The sequence below is a fragment of the Copadichromis virginalis genome, linkage group LG10 (assembly GCF_057382275.1).
Source record: "Copadichromis virginalis isolate Kocher_CV1m ecotype Utaka linkage group LG10, C_Virginalis_male_GT1.1, whole genome shotgun sequence".
In the NCBI taxonomy this organism is placed as follows: Eukaryota; Metazoa; Chordata; class Actinopteri; order Cichliformes; family Cichlidae; genus Copadichromis; species Copadichromis virginalis.
In genome coordinates, this window is record NC_140627.1 from 18,597,524 (window position 1) to 18,623,614 (window position 26,091).

The 26,091-nt window shown below is 41.6% G+C and overlaps 1 protein-coding gene across 18 annotated transcripts in view; it reads right to left on the reverse strand.

The window, feature by feature from the left end:
• Positions 1 to 26,091, reverse strand: part of nbeaa (neurobeachin a) — a 98,724-nt gene that overhangs the window by 39,653 nt on the left and 32,980 nt on the right. For all 18 annotated transcript variants that reach the window (XM_085470423.1, XM_085470426.1, XM_085470415.1 and 15 more), the window contains exons 3-13: positions 24,785 to 24,885; positions 22,212 to 22,307; positions 21,927 to 22,048; positions 19,211 to 19,337; positions 17,311 to 17,430; positions 16,299 to 16,445; positions 10,965 to 11,162; positions 9,889 to 10,022; positions 9,136 to 9,244; positions 7,083 to 7,235; positions 5,049 to 5,217 (exon numbers count right to left, since the gene is read on the reverse strand). In XM_085470423.1, the coding sequence (XP_085326549.1) occupies positions 5,049 to 5,217; positions 7,083 to 7,235; positions 9,136 to 9,244; positions 9,889 to 10,022; positions 10,965 to 11,162; positions 16,299 to 16,445; positions 17,311 to 17,430; positions 19,211 to 19,337; positions 21,927 to 22,048; positions 22,212 to 22,307; positions 24,785 to 24,885 (1,476 nt within the window). The remainder of the gene's footprint in view (positions 1 to 5,048; positions 5,218 to 7,082; positions 7,236 to 9,135; positions 9,245 to 9,888; positions 10,023 to 10,964; positions 11,163 to 16,298; positions 16,446 to 17,310; positions 17,431 to 19,210; positions 19,338 to 21,926; positions 22,049 to 22,211; positions 22,308 to 24,784; positions 24,886 to 26,091) is intronic.

Here is a 26,091-nt window from a genome sequence, read left to right on the forward strand (position 1 = left end):
TGTGCTGTCTTTACCTTGAAATATAAAGCAGGCTGAGGAGACTGTTGTGGTGACTTGGCGGAATATAACTAAAATTGAATTACTAAAGTTCTGTTAAGGTTCAGGAAAAGGTGCATGCTTTCTATAGCAGATACATCTAGAACTGGGCAACTTACACACACACATGCAAAAAGAGCAATAGTGTTTGTTTCTTCTGCGTCAAAGCTTCACAACTCTATCACTTTTAAAATGATTAAGACAAAAAAACTGACAACTCAGATGATGGCATTAAATTTTAATTGATGTAACTGTATTTCATTCTTTTTTTTAAGTGTTTAATGTGCACGTCAGATACAGTTGAATTTATAGCTGTGATGAATCGGCTCAAAACAGCTGCCAAATAACTAGCTAATGGAAAGCGGTGCCAGGAAGCCTAAAAATGCATTGATTTAGATCAAAACAAGAAAGATATAAGACCCACCCTTCAAAAACAAGGACATTTATCCTCTGAATCCCACTGCAGTCAGATAAAGTTCCCTTCTTCCTTTCCTACTTTTTTTTTTTTACTTATTCTCCATTTTCCTCAACTACTCTATTTTTTGTATCGATGCCTTTAGCAACCAAGCACCCACAATGCAACCCAATAAACCTCAAATGCTACGTGTCCTCATCACTCCCGACAGAATTGTTCTGTTTATTAGAACCAGTAAACATTTATGATGTCCAGTTTGTGTGTATTTGTCATTTCACACGTTGCTGTGTCAGGGTGTTTGAAACTATCCCTTATTATGTATTCCTCAAAGGAAGAGAAATACAATCGCAAACAGTGTTTATTGTAAACGGAATAAAATGCACCACGTCCTCTCAGAAACAAGACTTGACCCACTGTTGCTTAGCCAGCAGAAGTAGGCTCACGAGAAACATAAAAGGCCGAGGGTGTGAAAGGAAGACGATGTGAAGCCTGTCCCTCCATTTCTTTGTCACGCTCTGCTGCCCTTCAATCACGCGAGTGTGTACGTGTTTCAGTCTGTTCTCCTGCTCTTCACGGAGCCAAAACATGACACCCAAGCAATCCACTGCGATCCATCATCCTTATCTGTCAAGCTGGTGCGTGTAGCCTGAACGGTGACACTGACCATCCATCATGTTTACCCAGCCACTCTGCATTAAATGACCAGGTGAAAGCGGTGTGAGTGGAACCTCCTTATTTAAAGCTCTTTTGTCATAAGACGCCTTGAATAAAGCTTATATTCTTCTAAACAGCTTTCCTTGGGCAGGTTTAATTACCATCACTTACTCTTTGAAATTAATTTTCGTCTTTGTGTGCTCCTAGTCTGGCTGCACAGTTTTATCTAGTCTAATTTACGATAACAAACGAGTAGTTTTTATTTTAACTGGATAATGGCAAGCTTTCGAGAGATAAAGAGGTTTAAAGTGGTGCGATTTTGTTCTGACTTTGGGCCCTTTGCCACAACTACACACACACAAACACACGCTTCAGATTTGATCTAAAAAGAAAATGAATTTCCTCAAGATTTGCCCATTTTACAACAATTAACACAAAGTACATAGAAAAAGTCACGGAAGTTGGCTGAACGAGGCTTAATACATAAAGAAAAAAGTGTATAGACAGAAAAAAAAAAGAGATTTGTCATGACTAAGACACTCACTGGCCACTTTATTAGGTATACCTGTCAGCTCATAACAATCTGAAGAATGGCCAGTTTACTTTGAGCTGACAGGAAGACAACAGTAACTCAAATAATCACTCGTCACAACCAAGGTATTATTGCAGAAGAGCATCTCTGACTGCAGATCGACTACAAGCAACAGAAGACCACACTGGGTTAATAGGGACAATTGAGATTAAACAAAAACTTACCAAAATTGATAATCACCTGATCAATTCCGTTTTAATGACAAAATCAAAATTTTGTGTGAAACATGAACCTGAAAGCACGGCTCCATCCTGCCTTGTATATTCGGTTCAGACTGATGGTGGCACACTTCAGGTCCCTTGGTACCAACTGAGCATGGTTTAAACACCATGACTTGACTGACTATTGTTGCACACCATGTCCTTCAATTTAAGACCACAGTGTACCACCTTCTGACGGATACCACACCATGTCTCAAAGCTCAAATCATATCAAAATGCTTTATGAAACATGACAAGGAGTTCACCGTCATCAAATGGTCTCACCATTCACCAGATCCAGGCGAGCAAATTTGGGATGTGATGGAACAGAAGACTCATCACAACAAATCTGCAGCAACTCTTTGAGGCTATCACGTCAATGCAGAAAGAAAATGTCAGAGGACTTCCAGGACCTCATTGAATCTCTGACATGAAGAATTAAGGCAGCTCTGGAGGGAAAATGAGCTCCAGCCTGGTACTAACAAGTCGTACGTTAAGTGTCCGCTGAGTGTAATTCATTTAGAGCCCCTTCCTTTCTTTTTTTTTTAAATTCAGTGGAGGACATCTGATTATAGTTAATGCAATTTAAGAGCAAAAGACCCAAGAGGTTTTATTGTGAAGACTACACACTCTTTCCTTGGAACTTCCAACCACCACCTAATTTAGCCATTTGTAAAATACACAGTTAAAGGAATTTGGTATTTTAAGCTCAGTCCAAGTCTGGTGCAAGATAAAAAAGAAAATACTAAAAATACAAAATTGTCCTTCCAACTCGGATTCAAGCCCATTCTTCAGCTAGCTGAATGCATTTTTATCCACAAAGCTCGTGGTATGAGCAACATAACTGTCCATTACTATGCAAATGAGTGCATATCACATTCATACAGTATAGTCAAGTGCATACATTTGCAGGCTTTCAAACCACAACTAGCTGCTTTTAGCTTTGAACTACAGTACGAATGTGTCTGAGGCTAATTGCTGCTATACTGTTATCTGCGCCTTTTTTTTTTATGGGGCTAAATCCCAGCAGGCAAACACTAATATCGCCAAACAGAAAAGAAGCCAGACAGCCACTTGATTAGAAATTCCAAAAGCTCCCTTGGATCTGCCAATCACATGTCTGTTACCATGGAGACATGGGATGCGTACTCATAGTCAGCGGAGGGTCCCGGGCAAAAGGAGAGGTTGATTAAAGTGTGAGGCTTCCTCCGACCTTTTGCTGCTACAGAGCGTGACAACAGCGGCGGTGCTAGCACTGCTAGCTGTTCCCTGCTCTATTACAAAGGCAAAGAAAATTGAATATCTGAGTCAGCCCTGTGTTATTTTAAAATAGATATGTTTTATAGTGGCTTTATAAAAAAAAAAACCATGGACAAATCTTTGAGACCTTTTTCCAAAAGAAAGTGCATTCACAAGAAGCACAAGGTGTGGGTACATTTAAGGAAATATAAAAGATTTATTTACACAGGTGTCACAGCTATCACCTGTTCTGTTCTTAAGAAATAAAATGCAGCAGTTGGAAAAGAGAACATGCAGTGTCTGCTTCTGAAATGGTCTTATTCACTCTTAAATACACAAAAGAAGCCGCTCAGCCATTCCCATAAACACCAGTGGTTGTTGGGAAAAACTCTGAATGTGTGTGTGTCTGTGTGTGTATACATGTATTACTCATATTGTGGAGGCATAAATCTGTTTCACCCTGTGGAGAACTGCAAAAGAAAGTATTGGTGATCAAAAGAAAGTGCCCACAATGTAGATATCTTAATAAAATTTATATTTTAGTCCAAAGATTTAGGTTGGGTCAAGTTCAGTTTATTTTTAGGGTCACTTGGATGAGTGACGAAACGTTTCTCCCACTGAAAAACTACGTCCAGATGAACAGAATCAACTTTTGGGGATTTACTTACCTGGATGATTGAGCATACATCAAGACAACTGTGTAATATATAGCAGAAATGATCATTTTCTTTACTGTATATACATTCATAGCTTTAACTATTTGAAATGACTGAGTACGATGTCACTGCAAATTTGTACGGCAATTTGAAGTTATTAATCACTTATTCGGGTATTGAGGTGACCTTTAGTTGTCAACTGTCAGCAAAAAACTCCCTTTCACAATTTAAAAACCTCTTGAGCTGCATTTCTAAAACTATTTTTTTGCAAGGCCCATCTCCATCTTTTAAGAAAAAAAAGCAAGTGCACCACTATTACAGCACAATAAAAATCAAATGAAAATGATTAACAAGAAGCTCAAAATTACTGCTCATAACTGTGAAAGAAAACATTCCTTAAATCTCACATAATCATGATTTTAAGAGTCGTTTAAATGTTAAACTGATGTGGTTCAAACGGGCGACTGTCAGGCTTTTAAGAAGAGAATATTTTACTGTATATTCTAGCAAATATCTTCTGTCCGAGCTCTGAATTATTTACTCTCTATTTTCATGACAAGTGTGAAATTCATTTGTTAACCGAGACAACAAAAACAACAACGCCACGAGGCAGGAGATGAAGCGTTTTAACACAACCAAGGAAAGAAGGAAGTCATTAACAGGCGTGTAAAGGTAACAATTATCGTATTAATTTAGAAATAATGGAGATTTAGAGCAAAACACAGTAAAAGAAACTTCCTGGATAGACGACTGGAAGCCTTTATGTGGTCATGTATTAATGCTAGAAAGTTAAGTCTGTTAAACTAAGGTAATAGACCAGCTAAACTGTGCATTAGTTTGGCTGTAACTGTATCAGTTCTGTGATGTGTGTGACAGCAGCCTCTTTAAATATTTGAATCACAGAGGATGGGATCTGACAAATTAGCAAAAAAAATAAAAGAAGCAAAGCCAGAGCAGCTGTGGCTCAGTCCACATAACAAAGTGTCCTTGGACCTGATACTGAACCGTAAAACTGCGCACAATTTATCACTAGTGTGTGTGTGTGTGTGTGTGTGTGTGTGTGTGTGCGTGTGCGTGTGTGGCAGAGTGCACCGTATGCACTGTCTTTGAGTCCCTAGTGGTGAAGTGATGGAAACACTGTGAGCATGTGAGCTGTGAGCCTAAGGGACTGTCATTGCTCCTTATTCACTCTTGTCTTTCTTCTTACAGCGAGCATGCCTTTGTGTTCATGCAAACTGTGTGCACTGTAAACATACCAAGACCTTTGGGGGTGATTCCACTGCACTCCAGGGGGTTGATTGCCCAGTAGTAGTACTTCAGAGTGTGCATCAGCTGCAGGACGGTGCCGATGCGGCGAATGGTGGTGTAGATGGTGGCAGTGCCGATGAACTCCGATGACAGGTATGTGTACAGGGACAGCTGGACCTGGAAATACACAAAATACATTCAAACAACACATGCACGGTACGTGCCTTGTCTTTATATGCGCATGTTGACGGACAAGTAGTTTGGGGAGAGAAATAAATCATCACTTTGTGTTTATGATATTCATGAAAAAAGCTGTTTAACAGTGAAAGGACGGCCACAGCGGAAACTTCCCTCCAGTAAAAGCACCAGTGTTTTCCTGCTTTGTGTTATTTTGATGTTTCTGTGCCTGAAGCTCTTCGAGCCTCATATGAGGAGGCAGTTACTGACTCTGGCATTTGAGGCGTGCGTTCTCCAATCGCTAATTTGCTCCTTTCCTCCTTTTATGTTCCGTTTAAAAAAAAAAAAAAAAAAAAAGTAAAAAGTCCCCCCCTTCTATTGATATTCCACTAACCAATCCTCTCAATCGCACTTTCATAGATTGGAGCGTGCTGTACGCTCAGAAATCTCTGAGCTCATTACAGTGACCGTGACGCTAAGGACCAGCCTTAACGAGTTAGCTCTGTTTAGACGGATGAAATTAGCAGGGTGCCACTGCCTGACCATACCACATCACAGCTCATCTAAAAAGGAGAGTGCACTCAGATGACTTAAATGGCCTTCATTATATTACATTTCTCACATTAAGCTGTTTATCTGGTGCAATTTAAAACCATCTCAGCAGAACTTACGAAAATTCTTGATCGTATTGCAACACTTCGGGCTCCGCTGCTCCAACAATGGCTTATTAAAACAAAAACAAGAAGAATATATATTCCTCCCTCTCTGAAAGGACTGTGTTTACCAGGAGAAACGGGCTCTTTTAAAACTGAGCAGGGGACACATTATGAGAGACGGGCGATGTGATTCACATGTGATTTCTTCAAGTGTTTCATTAAGTCCTGAACATGACCGAGGCTATTTTCGCCAATAACAAAGGTAATGATAATACACTGAGAGGCAGAAAATAATAACACTCAGCGGGAGGCAGAACGGTACAAAGGAAGCAAGATTAAAGGATTTTAAGATTTCTTGTGTGTGTGGGGCTGCTTAGTATGTTTATTATGCTGTTCTTATTGTGACCTTAATTATTATCATGTAATAAGAACTTATCGTCTTTCCTGCAGTGGCACTCAATTGCAGGTAAAAAAAAAAAAAAAACAACAATATGTAATCACATACTTCAGTCACTTTGAATCTCTGAGATAAAAGCCAAGATCAATACGCTGTATTTGTACAGTGTTGCATTCTGACATTCGCACACTCCTCCATCTCCTGAGAAGCTTGCATAGCGTCTGTTTTTACTCCAGGACGCCGTCGGCTGCACCGCTATACCCAGAGGCCAATCAGCTCTCGGGGTCAGAGGGAAGGAGACAGGGAGCCAGGAAGATTTGAGAATAAATGGAGGCAAGAGCTGAGGGGCCCTTCAGCGATGCCACATCGAGTTCAGAGTGAGGAGGAAAAGAGGAACAACACATCGCTCTCTGTCCCGAGGTCTTTTCAAATGTCACTTTTTCTTATTGTTTCCCCTCGTTCGCGTGTTCTGTCCTTCTCCTGTGTAATGCCCCAGCCCCTCCCCCCAATGTCTTCTTCCATCCTTGTTTATTATATTATTGTAAAGGGCAAAAGCCAGTGAGAGATATCAGCCCCTCCTTCATCTTTCTTTTATGATGTTTACATGTCTCTCTTTTTTCCTGAATTCAGACCAAACCTAGAGCACACAATAATCAGAAAAAAACAGTATCTCTTGCTTTCTTTTTATGTTTTATGTTCTTCCCTCTGCTGGTTATTTTTTTACAGGCCTCCAGACCTTTATTTTCTTTGCAGCAAGGTCATGTAAAACACACTCGCACACATTTTTAGGAGATGCCTGAAAATAAACAGACCTTGGCGGGGGTGTGTATCCAGATGGCAGCGTTGAAGAGGACATGGTCACAGAGCTGTTTGAGGAGTGGCGCTCCATGAGGTAAACCATCCAGATACTTGGCAAAGGACAGGAACTGCTCAAGCACTGCCCTGGTGATGTGGACCCGTGAAGACTAGGAAAAGAGCACGCAATTATAGGTTTGAAGCTGATAAAAGAAAAAAGCTGATAAACACTCTTTTAAATTATTATTATTAACGTTTTATTTGCTGTCATCCTACAGTACAGCCAGTGTAACCACGGATACAGCCAATCACCTGCTGAATGACGCTTTTCAATACATAATTTTAGGTACCTAAGCTAGAGTTCAACACAGGTCTCAGGTAATTAATTTACACCATCTGTTTTGTTAAGAAGTGTGCATATGATATCGCTGTCTCTTTCCTCTGCACATTTCTATCTTCGCACAACAACTTCTAATACCTACACTGCACCGAGGCCTTGAGACAACGCTCCTTTCTTTACGTTTTTCTAGAAGAATGGGAAACATATACACAACTAAATCATATTCTAAAAAGCTTGTAAGTCAATATTTGATATGACCACCTTATTAGCACAGCCTGGACTCTCTTAGGTAAGCTTTCCTGTAATGTCTTTAAGCAGAATAGCTCTCCAGCCTTCTTAAAGGACATTCAAAGCTCTTTTATGCTGCCTTTTGTTCTGTTCTTTGTCAATATGATCCCACGCTGCTTTAGTAATATTGTGGCGTGAGCTCTGGGGAGGCCGATCCATGACCGACAGTGTTTCAGTGTGTTTTTCTATCCAGTTATGCTTTTACTAGATTGGCGTTTGAGATCATTATCATGCTGAAATGTTTTCACTGATAAAGATGTTGCAGATGGTACTGCATGGTAAAAGTCTCCAGCGTGTTTTACAGATGGCTGTAGACACTGCTGTACCTCTCTCCTAACTTCACATATTTAAATTTGGATTCATCGCTCCATAAGACTTGTTGTCACTGATTTTTAGTCCAATTATTCTAATGTAATTTAGCATATCTCAGCCTTCCCCACCCATTTCTCTTCCTTAAGTATGGCTTCTTGACAGCCACTCTTCCACTCAGACCATTTCTGATGAGGCTTCAGTGAACAGTAAATGGATCAACTTAAGATCCAGATACATCTCTCAGGTCCTGTGGCAGGTCTTTGCTGGATTTTGTCCTATTTCTTAAGGACCTGACTCACATACTGTTCATCTGCTGTATGATTTTTCAGCCTGCCACTTCTGCTTTTGTCCTCCACTAGTCCATTTTCCTCTCACCAAGTTGTACACGCAGTATAATGTGGAAATATGCCACATTATTGGCTAATAGCTCTCTGGAAATAACTAACTAACGAACTAACTAACTAATAATACTATTTTATGTCAGATTTGTCTTGGAAATTTACAGATTCAACAGCAGAAATGGGAAACAAATTATGTGTTTTGTGACAGGCTGCTAGTAACTAAATGCTAAATTTGCTAAAGTGCGGTTCATGTGTAGACACAACACTGGTTTATCTCGTGATTCATAGGTACACTAACAAACAAAAGCATTTCTCTGAAGATGGTCAAATACAAGGACTGGACTGAAAATGAGTGGAAAAGCAACCAATGTCCAAATAAAACTTTGAAAGACCTTCGGAAAGCTTGAAAACATACATGCAAACATGTATATCAGGAATTTCTGGCTCATTAGAAGCAAAACATAAAGGAAAGACAGGTGGCTCAAGACTTTTGCACAGTTCTGTAATACTGATGAAATGCAATCAACACTGCAATAAATTTGACCTTTAATATTGCACTGAATAAAATAAAAGAAACACCTGTCAGTATAGCCCAAAACATTTTAACAAAACAACAAATGACAAAAATATTGTTGCATCACGCCGCATCAGGTTTAAATAGCTATATACATATAAGCTACCTAGCAGAGAATACAGCGGAAATGTAAGTAAAGCTTGATAAAAAACCCTGATGAACTTAATGGAGCTCAAATAGAATGCAAACTCTTTCCTGGAGGCTCTTGTACTGACCTTCTCGAGCAGGTATCCGATCACCAGAAAGCCTTTACCGCCCAGCATTTGCTCCTGCATGGCCACTGAGCTTTTCAGCAGCTCCACCAGGAATGCCAGCAGAGTAGCACTGCAACATAAGCACACACCAGCAATGCTGCATTGAAATCACTACTGGACAAACATGTTTACTACTGCAGGCAAGACGATCCATGCCGTGTTTGCTTCATCACTCTTCAGACCCACATTCACATACCCCAGCATATATTTTTAATAAGCAAGGTGCTTTGCTGTTTCTTATTGTCATTTCCTTGATGATATATTTTTTAAATAATCGGACTGCAAAGCTGCTCGATACTGGATGTAACTGGATTAATACTGATGAGATGGGGCGGTTTAGGGGAATCTCGGAGCAAGGAGAACACGTTGACTTTCTAAAACACCTTGCTCTTCCTCCTTTTACTCTCTGTAATCAGTTATTTTGTAGCCTGCAGCACAACCAAGGTTATTCTTTTAAAAGAAAGACAACTCTCCCACATACGACATTTACCTTTCTCTAATGTCAACCATTGTCTATATTTACTTCTTCTCATTTTCCCTAGTTTGTTTCGGGGTCCCTACCAGGATCAGCTGCAGCACTGCATAGCAAACAAAACATGTAATATTTTGAAGCTTCAGCCTGATTTCCTCTGCTGGAAAAGAAAAAATGGTGCAGTTGATATAAGTGCTCTTCAGACAGCCATCAGGTTCTCTGTATTTATGCAGATGACTCACCAGACAGTGGTGTCCACGCTGCTGTCATTGAGCTGCTTGTAGTCCAGCTGTGCAAAGAGAGGGAACAGGACCTGTATGCCTCCTATAGAGTGAATGGCACTGTGGATGGAGTGGGTAACAATAGCCTTCACATCCTGGGGGTTGGAAAAAAGACTGTTAGCGCTGACTTTATTTGACATGTTCACACAGTAGAAATCACATGCTCACTTCCACTATTAAAGAGCAAACAGCTCTCATATGCAGACTTAACAATAGAAAATGTTGCAGACATTTTTTTATTCCACATATGGTAATTTAAGACTCGCTTCTTTTCACACACACATTTAGTGCATCTATTGTTTTGTTTTTTTAAAGACTAGTTTTAGATCCCACAGAGACAAATTGAAACAATTTACTTCAAAATAATTTTAATTATCTCAAAACGGAGCATTTCCTTAGGGCTATAAATGGTACCTGTGTACCACTTTAAGCTGTTTTAACCCACTGAACTAAAATCATGAAAAAGGCGACTGCAAGACCTTCCTTAACTAAATTAACTGGATAAGAAAACAGGACTCCCTTTGTGCCCTCATAATTATAAAATAGAGAATTTGCTGCCTGGATGGTTGGTGCATTTTTCACACACTGTGCAACTGAGGGAATTCTCAGAAATCAGGAGATTTTTTTTTAAGAAAAGAAAAGCACCACTGGTTGAGCAGACCTCCATCAACCTTGAAAGATATATGCTTAAACATAACTACAAGCAGTATCCTTCAAAGAAGGTTAAACTAAGATCTAAGAGTCCTGTCAAAATCAAATCTGTTTTCTATATTTTCTTAAATATCATATCAGCTATAATATCTTATACTGAGGAAATCCCTTATATCTACAGTACTCCAAGCAAGGTAAATACCACTTATTTTTCACAAATGCAATTGAGGCGAGCATGAGTCAGCCTATGAAAAACTAGCTTGATAATCACACTGAGCAATCACTTCATTCCACTTCAGTCATTCACATATGCATTACTAAACACATCAAGAGCTGTGGGCTGTGATTTAGAGCGAGCTCTCTCAGAAGAAACAAGCCAAACTAACCTGTAGCATGAGTGCGTGCGGTGAGTGGACAAAGATGGAAGGGTTTTCCCTGGGCGACGACTCCAGGCAGAGCTGGGCATCCGTTGCCTTGGCGTTGTAGGTGAAAGAGATGGAGCTGGCCAGCTTTCCGTCATACAACACCTGCTTGTGGTGCTCAGCCAAGTGGATGTCGCTCTCGGACTTGAACTTGAAAGTGCTCTGCAGTGGCGGTGGAGGTGGAGGAGGAGGAAGAAGAAGATGTCAAGGGTTGTGTGAGGAAACCATTGAATCAGACAGACAAATGACTTTCCCCGAGACGACAGAAGCACGTCTCTGTGTGCACAAGTTCAACACCCAAAATGGAGTCTGCTTAATTGCAGCATGAGCCGTGTGTAAACAACACAGCATTAGCTTAATGAACACAGCGCTAACCCGGGCACTAATTCAATTAGCCCAGAATAAGAGATGGATGGGGGAGCGGATGTGTGGGAGAGGAGCACTCGGAGATCCAAATTTATCACTCTCTTTGTAGTCCACCAACACCAAACACACAAAAGAGAAGGGAAACATTATTTACATTTATCCCACAAAAAAAACAACAAAAAACCCACACAGCCTGGAATCTAAAATAGCTTTACTTTGGATCATTTTCTCACTTTTCTGTTCCTCCACTGACATTATGGACGAATGTAACACAGCAGTATGTTGAAACCAGGACACGCGGTCTAAAGATAGACGCATTTCTTTAGTCCACGCACAAATTGTAGGAACTGTAGGTTGCACTTCATCTTTATCTATATCCGTCTATCTGCACAGGTCTCTGGGTTCATGTGTCCTGCAGCAGTGCTGCTACACACAAAGTATAAAGCCCAGCAGATGAAAGGCCAGCGGACTGATCTGCCACCCTCTGCAGCAGCTCTAGGCGGGGGCCACTCTCCACCTACAAGCGTCTGGGTCCCCAGGTACCTCACTCAGCCTGACTGCACAGGAAAGCCGTGGGCCGATGACAGACCTGCAGGCCCGTCTTCTTCTAAACCTTTCATCTGAGGTCTAGCGTAAAAAAAGATTAAAAATGCCCTGAGCAGTTTTAACCATGCACCACTAAATGTAACATCCTTATTTCCATCCAAGGGCTGAATACAAATTTACACTAAACCTTCTCTGATTCAGTTACGAGAAACACAAAACGCTTCCTTGCATGGACACGCAAAGAGGAGCCGGGAGAGGCCACTAATCTGCATCTAAAGCCACTTTTCACACAGTCTTCACAGCACAGCATTGTTTGCAAGAGTAATTAATGGTAATTACAGCATGCTTCTATTTTCTGAATTAAGAAGATATTACTTTAGTCAGATACGGGAGCTGATGACCCCGTGTTAAACAGCTCCTCTGTGAAGCAGCGTGTGTCAATAAGCTTATCTGTTAAAAATTGTCTGAAATTCTGCAATAATTCTTCACAATCACTAATAAAAAGCCTCTTCAGTTTATTTTGGAGCGGGCCCTACAAAAGTATTGTATAGCCTGAATGTGAAATTAATGCACTTATTAGGATGCAGATTTATTGCAGCGTCAGCCTGTTTATTGTGCTGTACTTACAAGGTGTGTGTGTGTGTGTATAGACGCAGCTCTTTTAAATGTGAGCTTGCATTCAGGTTGCCATAGTAAAAAGGGGGAAGGCGGGCTGCTGAAAGCGTGAAAGATCTTTGCTGACTCTTCAAAGTACGAAGACATAAGGGGATATCCGTCAGGTGGAAGGAGGAACATGCATTAAAGCGTGGGTTTTTACATATGTAAAGCCTTACGCGGCTGCACTTAAAAACATGTGTCCCCTCACACCGAAAGGAATGAAAGCGACAACTCTTGCCTTTTTCGCACCTGACAGATGCAGATGCGACATGGCCTGCAGTGATAACGGCGCACGAGCCCGTGCACGCACGCTTAAACCATTCAGCTCATCCTTCGCCTGCCTGCAACTCCAGACAGTTTACTGAATGACGGCCAACTCTTCAGGATGAGAATTCCAGCATCTGACAGAAATGTTTCCTGACTTATTATAAGCTATTTATAAAAAAAAAAAAATATCTAAATCTAGGACTGGCTATCTGTAAATATTCAAAACTAAATGTCAACTCTAAACACTTTCTAAAACTGAATTAGAGCAAAAATATCAGAAATCTACCAAGACATTTGTAGCCAGCGTTAGTCACACATGTTAATCTGCACAGAAATCTAAAGGTTCAACATTAACAACTCGCACCACAAAAAAAGATTGTGAATGTCACTATAATGAAACATATGAGACATACACACAACAACACACACAAGCGCACAATGCAGGTGTCCAGATACATACTCGCATGGTTCATTAATTAAGTTGTGGCCAGATTGCTGGCAGAGCTCTGCAACGAGGACATCTGGGCCTCCTATAAACAGTGTAACCAATGACATATTCAACACATGAGTGGCAGGACATATACAGAACACACACATACACACGCAGAGGAAGATAAAAATAACACCAGAGCTTCCTTTCAACCGTGGCCCGCACAGAAAAACAAGACGTTATGTCCCGTCTTCTTCTGTCATTAGGAGAACATGGAAGTGCTGAACTGCGCACGCAGACATTTAGCACAAACAGCGTGTCAGCCATCATAAGCCTCGTCGAACCGGAACACCACGCGCACCCTCACTGTGCTAAAGCAGAGTGTCTGTCTGCTTGCTGTTCCTCATTACTGAACAGTAACACTGACAGTGGCCGGGACTAAGAAGCCGCATACGGCTGCGCGCACACATACTGTGTGTATATATGTGGATACAGTTCGATTAAACACAGACTAGGCAAAACCCAAGAAGAAACGTATAACACACACACACATACGTCCACATATGCGTGAAGCCACGGGAACGAGGACCGACCTACATTCGAGTTAAGACAGGAAGCTGCGTGACACAAACAGACCCACTGGCGTCCCTCCTTTGGCTGAGCGAAAAGCCCACGCACTTGTCATTACAATGCCAGCGCCGAGGCCTGTGGCTTTAAAACAACTGAGCCACTTAATGGTCTCTTCTGGGCATCTGAGAAGCCCATTCTAAGCCATGCAGAGAGGCAATCATCTGACTGATCAGCCTCAGGAAACTGTGGGCTGTGACAGAGAGAGGAATCAGTATTCATGGCAGAGAAACAGCAAACCCCATGCATGCGATCATTTCGAGGAGCACAAGAGAAGTCTAGTTCATCAAATGCCTCGATGATTAAAAGAAAAAAGGAAAGGTGTAAAGGCCACATGTATGATTCAGCGCTCGTATATGAGAGACAGCTCTAACTCCTGCATTCTATATACTGCATCTTTCCCCGTCAGCGTCACAGTGACAATTTCAAATCCCTTCACCGGTGCGCCTGTAGTTTCACTTTCAGGCCGGCCAGATCTTTACTGCATCCCATTCACCTGTTCTCCTTCCCCCAGATCGCTCATGTATACACACAGCTGCCATCTAATACATGCAAACATGCCAAAGAAAAACATTATTTAAAAGAACAAAATCTGATTAAGGATATTTTCTTTCTAATAAGCAGCTGAAATCACATCAGCTGCCTTATCCCCATGACGACTCGCGGTTTTTAAAATTCTGACATCTTTGGACACCTTCATAAACAAGTCGTAAGTGGCCTGAGGCGTGCGAGTGTGCCAAAACAAGAAGCAGACAGCTGGCAAGGCATTTCAGCTGCCACTGATAGCCAGACCAAAAGGCAGAAACTGTGATTTCTAAAGCAATCAGAGCTCAACACCCAACATTGTGAAGCCTCATTTAAATAACTTTAATAACCACAGGAACACAAAGTCCTAAAAAAAACCCCAAAAAACACTTGAGTTAAAATGTGGCATGTATGGATAGGTCTGTATTTGCCTTTTGTGCCTTTTTAACCTCAAGGAAATGAGTGCAACCAAAAAAAAAAAAAAAACTAGGTGTATGAGTAAATCTAGGCATTCAAAAAGCTCACTGAGAAGGAAGGTAGATGAACTCAAGCTGTACAACATCATCTGCTGCTGTCTTCACAAACTGATGTTGATGACACTGAAACTGACAGAAGCACGATGAATCAAATGGAAAAACTCCTGCACCTTTTAGATTACATTACTGATGACCTCTATGAGAAAGCCTGGCTTTGAACAATAACGTTTGATGTATATTTTTACATTTAGTTTTCTAAGACGTGCGTTTTCTATACTGGAATAAACTTGGTATTATTGTTAAAAATGTGTACAGATGTTTTTTACCTGCTTTCAAGTTACGGCTTCACACATTAGAGCTAAAAAGCAAGAAGTAGCTTCAACTTAAACCAAGACAACGGACACGTCAACAGTAGCAGCAGAGAAAAGTCTTATAAACAGATAAATGTTTGAAGTGCCTAAAAAAATGTTCTTATTTAAAATACTACTTCTAATCAGCTCGTTAAACACACTTCATATTCTAGTACTGGGATGAAGTACTTCATAATGTCTTCAACAGGGTCCTGAAAACACTGTTCAGAGATTCTGGTCCATATTGACATGATAGCACCACACAGCTCGTTCCACCACATCCCAAAGGTGCCCGACTGGGTTGAGATCTGGTGACTGTGGAGGCCATTTGAGTGCACTGTCATGTTCAAGAAACCAGTTTGAAATGATTTGGTACATTATCCTGCTGGAAGCAGCCATCAGTAGATGGGTACGCTGTGGTCATACAGCGATGGACGTGGTCAGCCACAATACTCTGTGGGGCTGTGTTGTTTAAACCATGCTCGCTTGGTACCAAGTGTGCCAAGATAATATGCTCCACACCATTACCCCTCCACCAGCCTGAACTCATGGCACAAGGCAGGATGGACCCATGCTTTCATGTTGTTTACACATTCGGACCCTACCATACAATCACAATAGACAAGGAGACTCATAAAAACCAGATGTTTTTCCAAGCTTCTATCCAGTGTTGGTTTTGTAGCCTTCTTAGTTTTTTTAAAGTTCAACCCTGCCTTTAACTTTAAAATAGTGCAATAATTAAGATTTGTGGTCTGTGGTGAGGCCCCAATATTTCAAGATCGCCTTGATTTATGATATTACATTTAATCAAACACCGTTATTGTTTGTGTTTAAATCAGCACACAGCAGGTACCAGTGCACAGTGCAGACTTTGAAGATACAGGTAAAATCCTCAGGTTATAAACAACAACATGAATGGAAACCGACAGCATATAGAAACATTAAATAATAGTCAGGAGGCCGGGATGTTCTAACTGTGACACTGAAGCACTGCAAAGCATTTGGAGAACATGTGCTATAGTGGTGATAAGCATGGATGCGGGCGCTATCTCACCTTGTATCCTGGGCCGAGCTGGTGAATAGCAAAAATCTGAGCTGGGTTGAGAGCTTCACTGAAAACGTAAATGGCCCCCAGCTGACCGCAGAACACCCTGTTAGCATCTGCTGTCTCTGATGAACCCAGGAAACACTTGTCGTAACTCTGAAGGAAAGACAGAGCACAAGATAATGTTACCTTTCAGACATAATCAAACAGAAATGTAATCAGAGTAATCGACAGTTTGGAGAAAAATAATATGTTTTGAAGTTTGCTGATCTTTACAGTGATCTGAAAGACAGATATGGTTCATTTTGAATCATAAGATCTCTGAAGCTATAAACAGTGGATGGTGGAAAACAGATAAACCTTTGATAGCTGCTGGTTCCTAATCGCTCGGTCCCAACTCTACTCTCACCTGCTATTACATTTGTCCCGTTCGCTCTCATAGCCCTTATCACAATGAAATCTTTACTCCTCTGCCTTTTTTCAAAATGAGGACAAACGTTTTATCTTCGGCCCTCAGGACCAAACAAACCCCGATACCGTCGACGTTTTCCGAGACCCTTGATTTCAAGTCTCTGAATGAGCTGCATGAACAGCAAAACCCTCTCCCTCAGTTTCTTACAACAACGTCAACCTTCAATACCAGCAGAAATGTCAAAAGCTGGCCAGGATGGAAGGGGAACAAAGGCCGTGCAGCTACCTGTCACCTGCTAAATGGAAAAGTTGGAAGTTGGAGTTTGGGTGAGCTATGTTGGAAAGAGGCCCAAGGACAACTTTGTTCCTGCTGACAAATGCAGAGGGCAAACCTCAGATGTCTGCCAATATCACAACAGGAGAGAGGTGTGAAGTAGAGCCAGGCCAGTACTGGATTTCTGACAGTGCTGCGGAAATCCTTATTTTGAAGCTAAATCTATTTTTTTAAGCAATCGTCAAATAGAAGCAGCTGAATAATGAACTCCGCGTTCATAATCAACTGTGCACGCTACCACGTAAAATCCACAGCAAACAACATCAGCGCCCTTACATCGTTGGTGTTGACGTGCCAGGCCATATCACCATAGGAGACCAGCTGACCGTTCACATAGCAACGGATCTCGGAGTTCCTCCAGCGGTTGTAGATGTGGACGATGCTGATCATATACCACTGAAAAATTGAAAAAACACATTAAAATAAAACACACACACACAAGATGATTAATCAAAACAAGAAAAGCATCACTGCACCAAATTACCAAAACAAGAACTAAATGTTCTTTGATTTACCCGAGGCTTTTATATTTGTGGGAGTTCTTCAGAACTGTTTCGTGACGACTGAGACCTTTCTTGTTTTGGTTTTTTTCGTTTTTATATACAACCAGAACGGTATTTTAATCGATTTTATTCCTCTGCCTCTGCTCTCACCTTGGCTATTACTGACAGTTGTTTGTCCATCAGACGCATTACATCCAAACCCTCAGGGCTGAATTGAAACGAAATTGAAACTTAGTGAAAAGGTGACGCATTCATACTGAGAACTGAGAAATACGGCAACGGCCTTGGCGTATAATGTTTACTGCTACGGGGGTCGGGCGGTCCACAGCGATGACACCTGAGTCCCGTGCTGCAATTGCACTTTTTGGGATTTCCTATTTTTATACCTCATCTGCTTTTGAAATGCAGAGCGAGTTATAGCCTGTTGTCATGTGTTTGTTGGGGTGTTGTGCTGTGACAGCAGAGAGGAAAACCAAGAGTGAAACACACAACGACAAAAAAAAAAAAAAACACAAAAAAGGGCTCACAAGTTAGGCAAATAATTTGCTTTTTTTATTCTTTTTTTTTTTTCCCCTTTTGCTTCTCAGAGAGAGTGAAGGGATCTCTCGGGGTTGCAAGTAATAGAAGGAAAAACACTGTCAGCCTTGATTGCTCCAAAATATCTGGTACACTGATGTTGTTGATTTGGACAATGGCTCTGTTGGTGGCTGAATGCATCATACAGACTACTAAAGCTACTGTAAAAGCAAACCAGTTGAAGCCTGTGGTGAACAAAATGTGTTACTTGCACCTTTGCACTTGTTATTTAATAAACACAAACTACTGAAAGATATTGACAAAAGCCTCCTGCTGTATCCACTACTGTATGTTTTCATCAAGACTTTATTTTATTTCCTAGCTTAGTGAAAATTCATATCTTTGTAATACAGAGAATACTCACTCTCACTGCCCTCTACTTTAGCTCACTATAAGAAGGTCAGCTAACATGAATTACAACAGTGTTGAACTCATTTACTCAACAGAACGCTTGTTGTTCTCTCTCTTTTTTCACTTTGCCCACCTTTATAGTGCATGGCTACAGCAATATGCTTGTGTGCCTTCATTAGAAAACATCTTCCCTGGTGATAATACACACAGGTTCCCTGGAGAGAGACTGCAATGGGGAACAGGAGTGCAAAGGGGAGGGTGGGGAAGCTATAATTTTGCAGGTGCATGTATACATGGGGAGTAGGGAGCACAAAGTGTGCGTTGCCAGCGTTCAGTCTCTCGTACATGCATGCACACACGCATTAACGCATGTGCACGACAAGGCAAAACGCTGTGAGACACGGTGGCTTTGAAATTTATCAAATGGAACCACTGGGAACTTCGTTAGGCGGTGCAGGGATTCTACTGGGTCAGCAAATCCTCTGGAAGGCCATCTCATCAAGTAATGTGTGTTTGTTTATGTGCGCGTGCGAGGATGTGTGCGAGCGCGTGTGTGGGACAGTGGCAAAATGCTGACAGCGCGGTACAGGGGCAGCGTGCAGGTCTTAATTGACAGACCTTATCTGGACTCATCAACATTCGGCGTGTGTGCAGAGAGATGGGGGAGAGCAGCAGCACTCTCCTGATGCTGTGTCATTTAACAAGTGGCACAGGAGCTCTAGAAAATGGGTGTTTCTTTTTCTTACCTTGCGGGGCTGGAAATCATATTTCACGCAGTGCTGAAAGCCTTTTCCTTTCGACTTCAACGATGTCACAATGAGGCAGTTTCCCACAAAGTGCGCGGAGTAACCGATTCCTTTACTGGTGCGAAAACTGAAGAAGAATGAGAAAGAGAAACACTCATTTCACTTTGGTGTAGAGTCGAGATACGAGTCTGAAAATGGCTGTGATAAGTTTTCAGCTAGCTGTAAATGAAAACAAATTAGCTTAGGCTAACTTTATGAATGAGCTGTCCCTCTTAATGACATGTGAACCATGAAGCTGCTTAGACTAAAAGAGCTGGATTTTATTTCACAAATACAACTGCACCTCAAGATACCCTTACTACTGAAATACATGCACAAGGCACCTTTCACAGCCACATATCGCATCTTTTAGGGTCACAAAAAGCAGGATTTTAAGGTGCTTTCTTTTCAGCGATGCCAAGGGTCCCAGATTGTAGGTTTGTGAGAAACACCAGTAATCCCTCCATTTTACCCGCATAATTTTTCTCTTCCCGCGCTTGTAACCTCCACATAAAACCTAGTCTCACAGCTAAGCTTCTTCCTGAAACAAGCAGACATATTTTCTTTTTAAAATAGACCCAGAAGGATCGCGCATACAGCAGGAAGGAGATATAAATCCCTCTCAAGTGAATCCCTGGTACACATTAGTAGGACACGTACTGCGTTATCACGGCCTTCATGCAGCTGCTGAGGCCAATATCAGACAGGCAGCTGGAGTAGCAGCTGCATCTGGGGGAGGATGATAAGACCGGGGCCAGAGAAGAGGAGGCTGCCCTCCCTCTCTCGCACCCTGCTTACCATGACAACCTGACAAACCAAACTGTTACTAAGGAAACAAGATTACATCCGAGCACTTTTCCTGATTAGCACTCATCTCCGAGATAGTATCTGGAGGATATATGGATGCACATCGCGCTTCCGTAGACGACTTCACAACCGTTTCCCTCCGTAATGAATCAGAGGGAGGAGAGGTGAAGGCAGGACGGCGCTAGTTAGTGTCAAAGAGCGAAGAGGTAGAGAGAAGAAGCCAAGCAGTGGCGTGAGGGAGTTCAATTAAATAAAAGGTCGAAGCTAATGAAGCTTCATAGCAGCTAACGGCTTGCACTTGCAACACTAACGGTGAGGCCAGCGAGGGCCAGAGCTGCACAGCGAGGAGGAGGCATCCACCCAACAGGTCACTTATAATGGAGTGTGTTGACATTTAAAGTTATGTTCTAATTTATTATCTGTTTATCTATTAACTTCCTAACCATGTCATTCAGTCTGACTAGTTAACTCATTGCTGAAAAACACCATAAGAATGGACTCAAACAACTTCAGCATTTTTCTACATCTGATTTTAGACCAAAAATCCTCATTTTTATTTCCCTTTTCACAAATATAATATGGATTACGCGTCTAAACAGAAACATGATTAAAACAATGTCTTAACGCCTGTTGCAAATCGAAACAAACTATCACAATTTGTTTGCGATAGTCAACAGCGAGTGCTAACAGTTTGTTACTTGTCTAAAGCCGTCTGAGTATTTACTTGTATTAAAAAAAATTATTAAAAACCTACAAATGCAACTTGTTGTGATGATTGAAAACATGAAAAAAATGCTTGTCTGATTTTCAGATTTTTTTATTTTTAATCTTGTAACAGCTGCACTTTGACCCCATGACTCCGCGACAAGTTCCCACGGTGAGAGTTCTTAGGAATAGATAGACAGACACTTTGTTGATCCCACAAGGGAAACTGTGCTTGCTGTTGTGAACCCTTCTGAACAAGCCAAAAGTAGCTTTTGTTGCCTAAAGACAACAACAACTTCAGTTCATCCTCTGTCTCACACAAGCAGTTTGACCTCCCCTTCCTTTAACCCAGAATTCTTTTGATTCATTCAGTTTCTGACGTGACGTTAAAACCCATCACGTGCGTGCACCCTGACGGAAATCTGTCCACTCAACCTTTCCAAAAGCACCGATTGAAACCTTTCTTACATGCACATTTGTGAACCTATCCTGTATGGCGTTCATACAGATTGCGACAGATTGCAGTCTGCAGTATATTAAGTGCTTTCGCATACTGTGATTAAGTGCAGCACACTTTCAAACTGTGTCATCCGTGTTCACCTCAGGTTAGTTTTCTTCCAACTGTAACTATAATGCTTTTTGACATCCAGAAGGAACAGGCCTGAACTTGCTTTGTGCAGCTATGTCGGCTCCTCTGCTTGGATCAATAGTGAAAGCACAAGGACGTCTGTACGAACTAAAACCACTTCGTACACAAGTAAAATTTCTTTAAACTGAGAACACTAGCGAGTGCTGCCACTATAGAAATTTGCTCATGTCTGAGCCTCTTTTGTCATTTTCTTTTTCTCAAACCTATCTAGAGTTTTGTTTTTTTTAAAGCATACCAAGAGTCTACAAAGAAATCCTGTGCTTTTGTGATCCTGGAGGGCTGATAAAAAAACCCAACTTGGCGACGTTTGGATTCCTTTTCCTCGATTTAACGCCTCTCTAACACAATAATATCAGGGTGACATCATTAGGTCAACAAGTCAGGGAAATAAGTGCAAGATTCACAGCTAACAGAAACTCTTTAACAGTACTCGAGCTGATTTTTCATTGAAATTCAAGAAAACGTACACGTTTGAAGATGTTTAACTTTTTCAACAGTCCAGATGAATGAACTTACCAGTAGAGGTACGGCTTGTCTTTATCCACATTGATGTTGTTGAGTGGATCCTGCCTGAACCAAGTGTTGATAGTGAATCCGTTCTGGTATGGCCATTTGGCAATTGGTGGTAAAGCTATAGCCTGGAGCAGAACAATCAGCTATCACTACACTCATACGCACGAGAAAATGCCCTTTAATATGAGCTGACTGACTGCAAACAAGCATAGATTAATCTGGATAAAAAAGAATTATTCTGATAGATAAGTGGTGTATAAGTGGTTAGTGCGTTCTGGTCGGTCTCACCGCTGCACTCCGGCCTGGAAAGTTGAAAAAGGTGTCCGGGCCGTGTCTCTGTGGCATCTGGTTCAACACTGACAACAGCTTGATAGCGTGTCTTGGCTGGAGGAGAGGAGGGAAGACCAAAGTGACTGCCATTATTAAGTGACAGATGCTCCCTATCAGGGGCACAGGAGAGAGTAAGACTGTTAAAAAAAAAAAAAAACAACATGGTGTGACATCACATCTCTACCACAACCCAGCTGGATCAATAACTCTTCAATCACCTCCGTCCTACCCCCGACAACACCTCATCAATACCATGGCAACCCTTAATCGATCTGTCTCTGGAGAGGGCTGCTGAGGGGAGGAGGAATCGGAAAAGATGGGAAAACAGCAGTAGGTGGATGGGTTAGTGATAGATATTGGACAGCAGAGAGCAGTGGCCTGCTGATCAGTGACCAGAGGTTGCTGATGGAGGTTGCCCTGGAGACTGCCTAGAAGGGGGGATTGCCGAAGAAGTGGCAAGGATTCACAGGATGAGTTAACAAACACCGAATCATCGCACACTCTGCAAACCTTGCTAAAACTACAGTCAGTAAGGATGTCATAGGAGACAGTTTAGACTCATAAAACCCTCGTTAATCTTCACAGTACAGTTTTAAAACATCCGCTCTGAGTCAGCTAAACCGTCCGACTAGAAGGTGGGCCAATGAGCAAACTACAGGGAGCTGTTAAGCTTACAACAAGAAGCAATGTAAGCTGAGATTGCACTAAGCACTCCCAAATCTAAGCTCCTGAATTAATCCCATTTTCAGGTACTGGCGTTTGTAGCTCTAAAAGTAAGCATGAATCAGCAATAGCAGAAGCCAATTTAAGCAGAAATTCGACAATAAACAGCATACGGGTTTCAGTATAAAAGCCTGAAGCAACCAAAGTGCAAGAGTGGTTCGTGTTGCCGTTTCAATAAAGGAGGAAATGTATTAATCAAACTCTCTTCCAATTGCCTGCAAAGCAATTCAATGCCAAATTGGCAGGTTGTGATAACAGACGTTTATTTGGCTCACTGTGCAAGAGTAAAGAAAGTTTGAGGTAAGGAGAAGTAAAGAAGAAGAAATGGAAATCCCCGAACAAAGCATTCAGCTTCATAGAGCGGTTCAGATGATTATATGTGTCCTGAATGTGACTCTACTGGACTCTACTGGCTCCTTCACCTTCACACCTGATTAAGCTTTCACTGTCACTTTTTTTTTTTTCACCATGCTTCTCTTCAATTACACTAATAAAATCAATTACAAGCAAAAACAAAAACAAGAACACAAGCTAAAGTGTCTTAACAAACATACAAAAATGAATCCTAATATGGAGTCAAAGGTATACACACCCATCCTGCATTATTCTAGTGCATTAGCACAAACATCTCACTAAGTGACATCCAGACTAATGACACGCAGACAAACTCATGCTGTATGGCTAATATAGTTTGCATTTTTTAAGCTTCCACAGCAAGTGAATACCAGTAAATCAAAAACAGTGAAATGTCTAATTCAGCAGCAAATGTGACATCTGTAAAAACAAAAAACCTAAAAAGATCAAACATATCCAAGGTTACAACATCCCAATAATCATCAGTGTTGGCAGAGAAAATTAATATTGCTTCGTGAATACCAGCTCCTCTCAAACCAGACATGAATCTTCAATAATGTTCTGATATATTTGTTGGTCTGCTGCCATCTGAGCAAACAAAGGGTTTCTGACTGAAGCTCCTTCTGTCGTTGAATTGTCCCCTGAGGTACACCACATCAGAAATGCTCCCAATATGAAACACATGACATACATCAAAAAATTTTTTGCAGTGTTGATATTTGTTAAACTGTAAAGAACCATTAAGTGCATGAGTCTTAGCCCGTAGCTAATGGTGCGTGTCACGCCACTTCCCGGCATTGGCCTGCAGGAGAACTCGCTAGATTGGATGACGTACTTTATTCTCTACAGCTACAACCATGCAAACCATAATCTGCACCCTACTGGATGAACTCGTGTGGGCTGTCTGGTTCCAGATCTTTTTAAACCGAGACCAAAGTGGCAGCTCGTTTCCAAATAAGCTCTCTAAGACTGGCGCAGAGGTAAACACATGAAATAGCCCTGCTTCATGACCAGGTAGAGACACAATTTCAGTCTCATGGGGGTGGGGGTCACAAGCCAGTTACTCCTAATGCTGGTCCCAAGCCAGGATAAATGGGAGGCTTGTGTTAGGAAGGGTATCCAGCATGAAATCTGTGCCAAATCAAACACGCGGCCCCCTTGGGGAATAAGAGAGCAGCCCAAAGTAGCTTTAGTGTAACAAAATGTGTTTCTGCAAGAATTTAAGACCTGCAGTTGCTGTTGCTGTCGTTGTCGACTTACAACAGCTAGTTTTCAGTTTATAGAGGCTTTGAGTTGCGCTGGATGCCCTTGATTTGCATGAAGGAGCCTAGACCACAACACTGCTCACCTGCTTACACAGACAATGAATGGAAGTCGTGGAAATGACAGATCCTGCGGAGACGTACCCACAATCTAAAATTCTAATCGCTTCTTAAATCACCACCAAAACTTACCCAGATGCCGTTTTCGCCCCTCAGCATACTAAAGAGCAACTTCAACTCCTTGACTGTGATGCTGTAGCTGGCCATGACTCCCAGCATGTCCACCAGAAGGTCTGACAACAAAGAAAACACACACACAAACAAAAGGCAGAAAGTAAGTGTAAGACAGCAGAGATATCCTGAATGTGCATGCTCCTATGAGTTTGTGTGTGAGTCAGCGTTTGGAAGTCTCTCTACTGACATTTCTGATAGAATATGGTGAGGGCATAAGACACTGACAGGTTGTTCTACTGTCAGTTGAGCAATTTATTATTCAGAGAAGTAAAAATCAGCGGCGCTTCATCCAAGTACTCAGAGCTACTGCCATGTAAACAAAACACACACAACCTCAAACCTCAACGAGTGTTGCTTTTCACAGCACTGCTAAATACGGTCAGAGTACACATGACAACGGATAAAGCTCCATTAATACATAATGATCTTAATACATCAGGGAATAGAAGGCCAAACAACTGAGAAAGGGCTAAATACATTGTCAGCTGTGACAGCGTTAATTATGATTCACAAATATAGCTGTGGTCAAACGTTTACATGTTGTGGTGATTTGGGGCTTTTAATGATTTCTTTGAACTGTTCTTTTTCCAGAGTGCAATGACTGTACAGCTTACATCTTTAATCACTTTAAGAACACGAAGTGAGTTTTGATTTTCTCTAATCCACACAGGGTCACAATTGTACATACGGGCTCGACTATACACATACATCACCTCTACTCCCACTTGGGTAAACATCACTTAGCAGGGTGCACCTCAATCAGACAGTTTTGACAGCCATCAAAAAGCTTCTGATATAATTTTGGATGGACTGGTGGGATTCATCTAAACTGGTTGGCTTCTTGGTACAGACCCAACGTTCCTATGTTTGAAAGCTTCGCCTTTACTCCTGCAAACAAACCTCATGTCATTGTGGCCAGTTAGCTCAATCTTTGTCTCCTCTGACCACAAAACGTTTCTCCAAAAGCCATTTGGCTGATTCATGTGGACAGCTGCAAATTCCAGTCTAGCTCGAAGGTGTCGAATTTGGAACAGGAGCTTCTTGTTTGTTCTGGATCTCCTCAGTCCATGGCAAAAGCTCACTCCACTATGGCCAGTGAAGCCAGTGTTCCAACAGTTTCCAGTTCATGGCAGGCTTGTTGGGTTGTCTGAACATCCTAACCTAACCAAATATCCTCTCATCTGAGGGTGACGCATCTGAATATCCTGTATTTACATACAATTGTTTATTTATGTAAATCTACACAATCCTCCTTCTTAAATCTT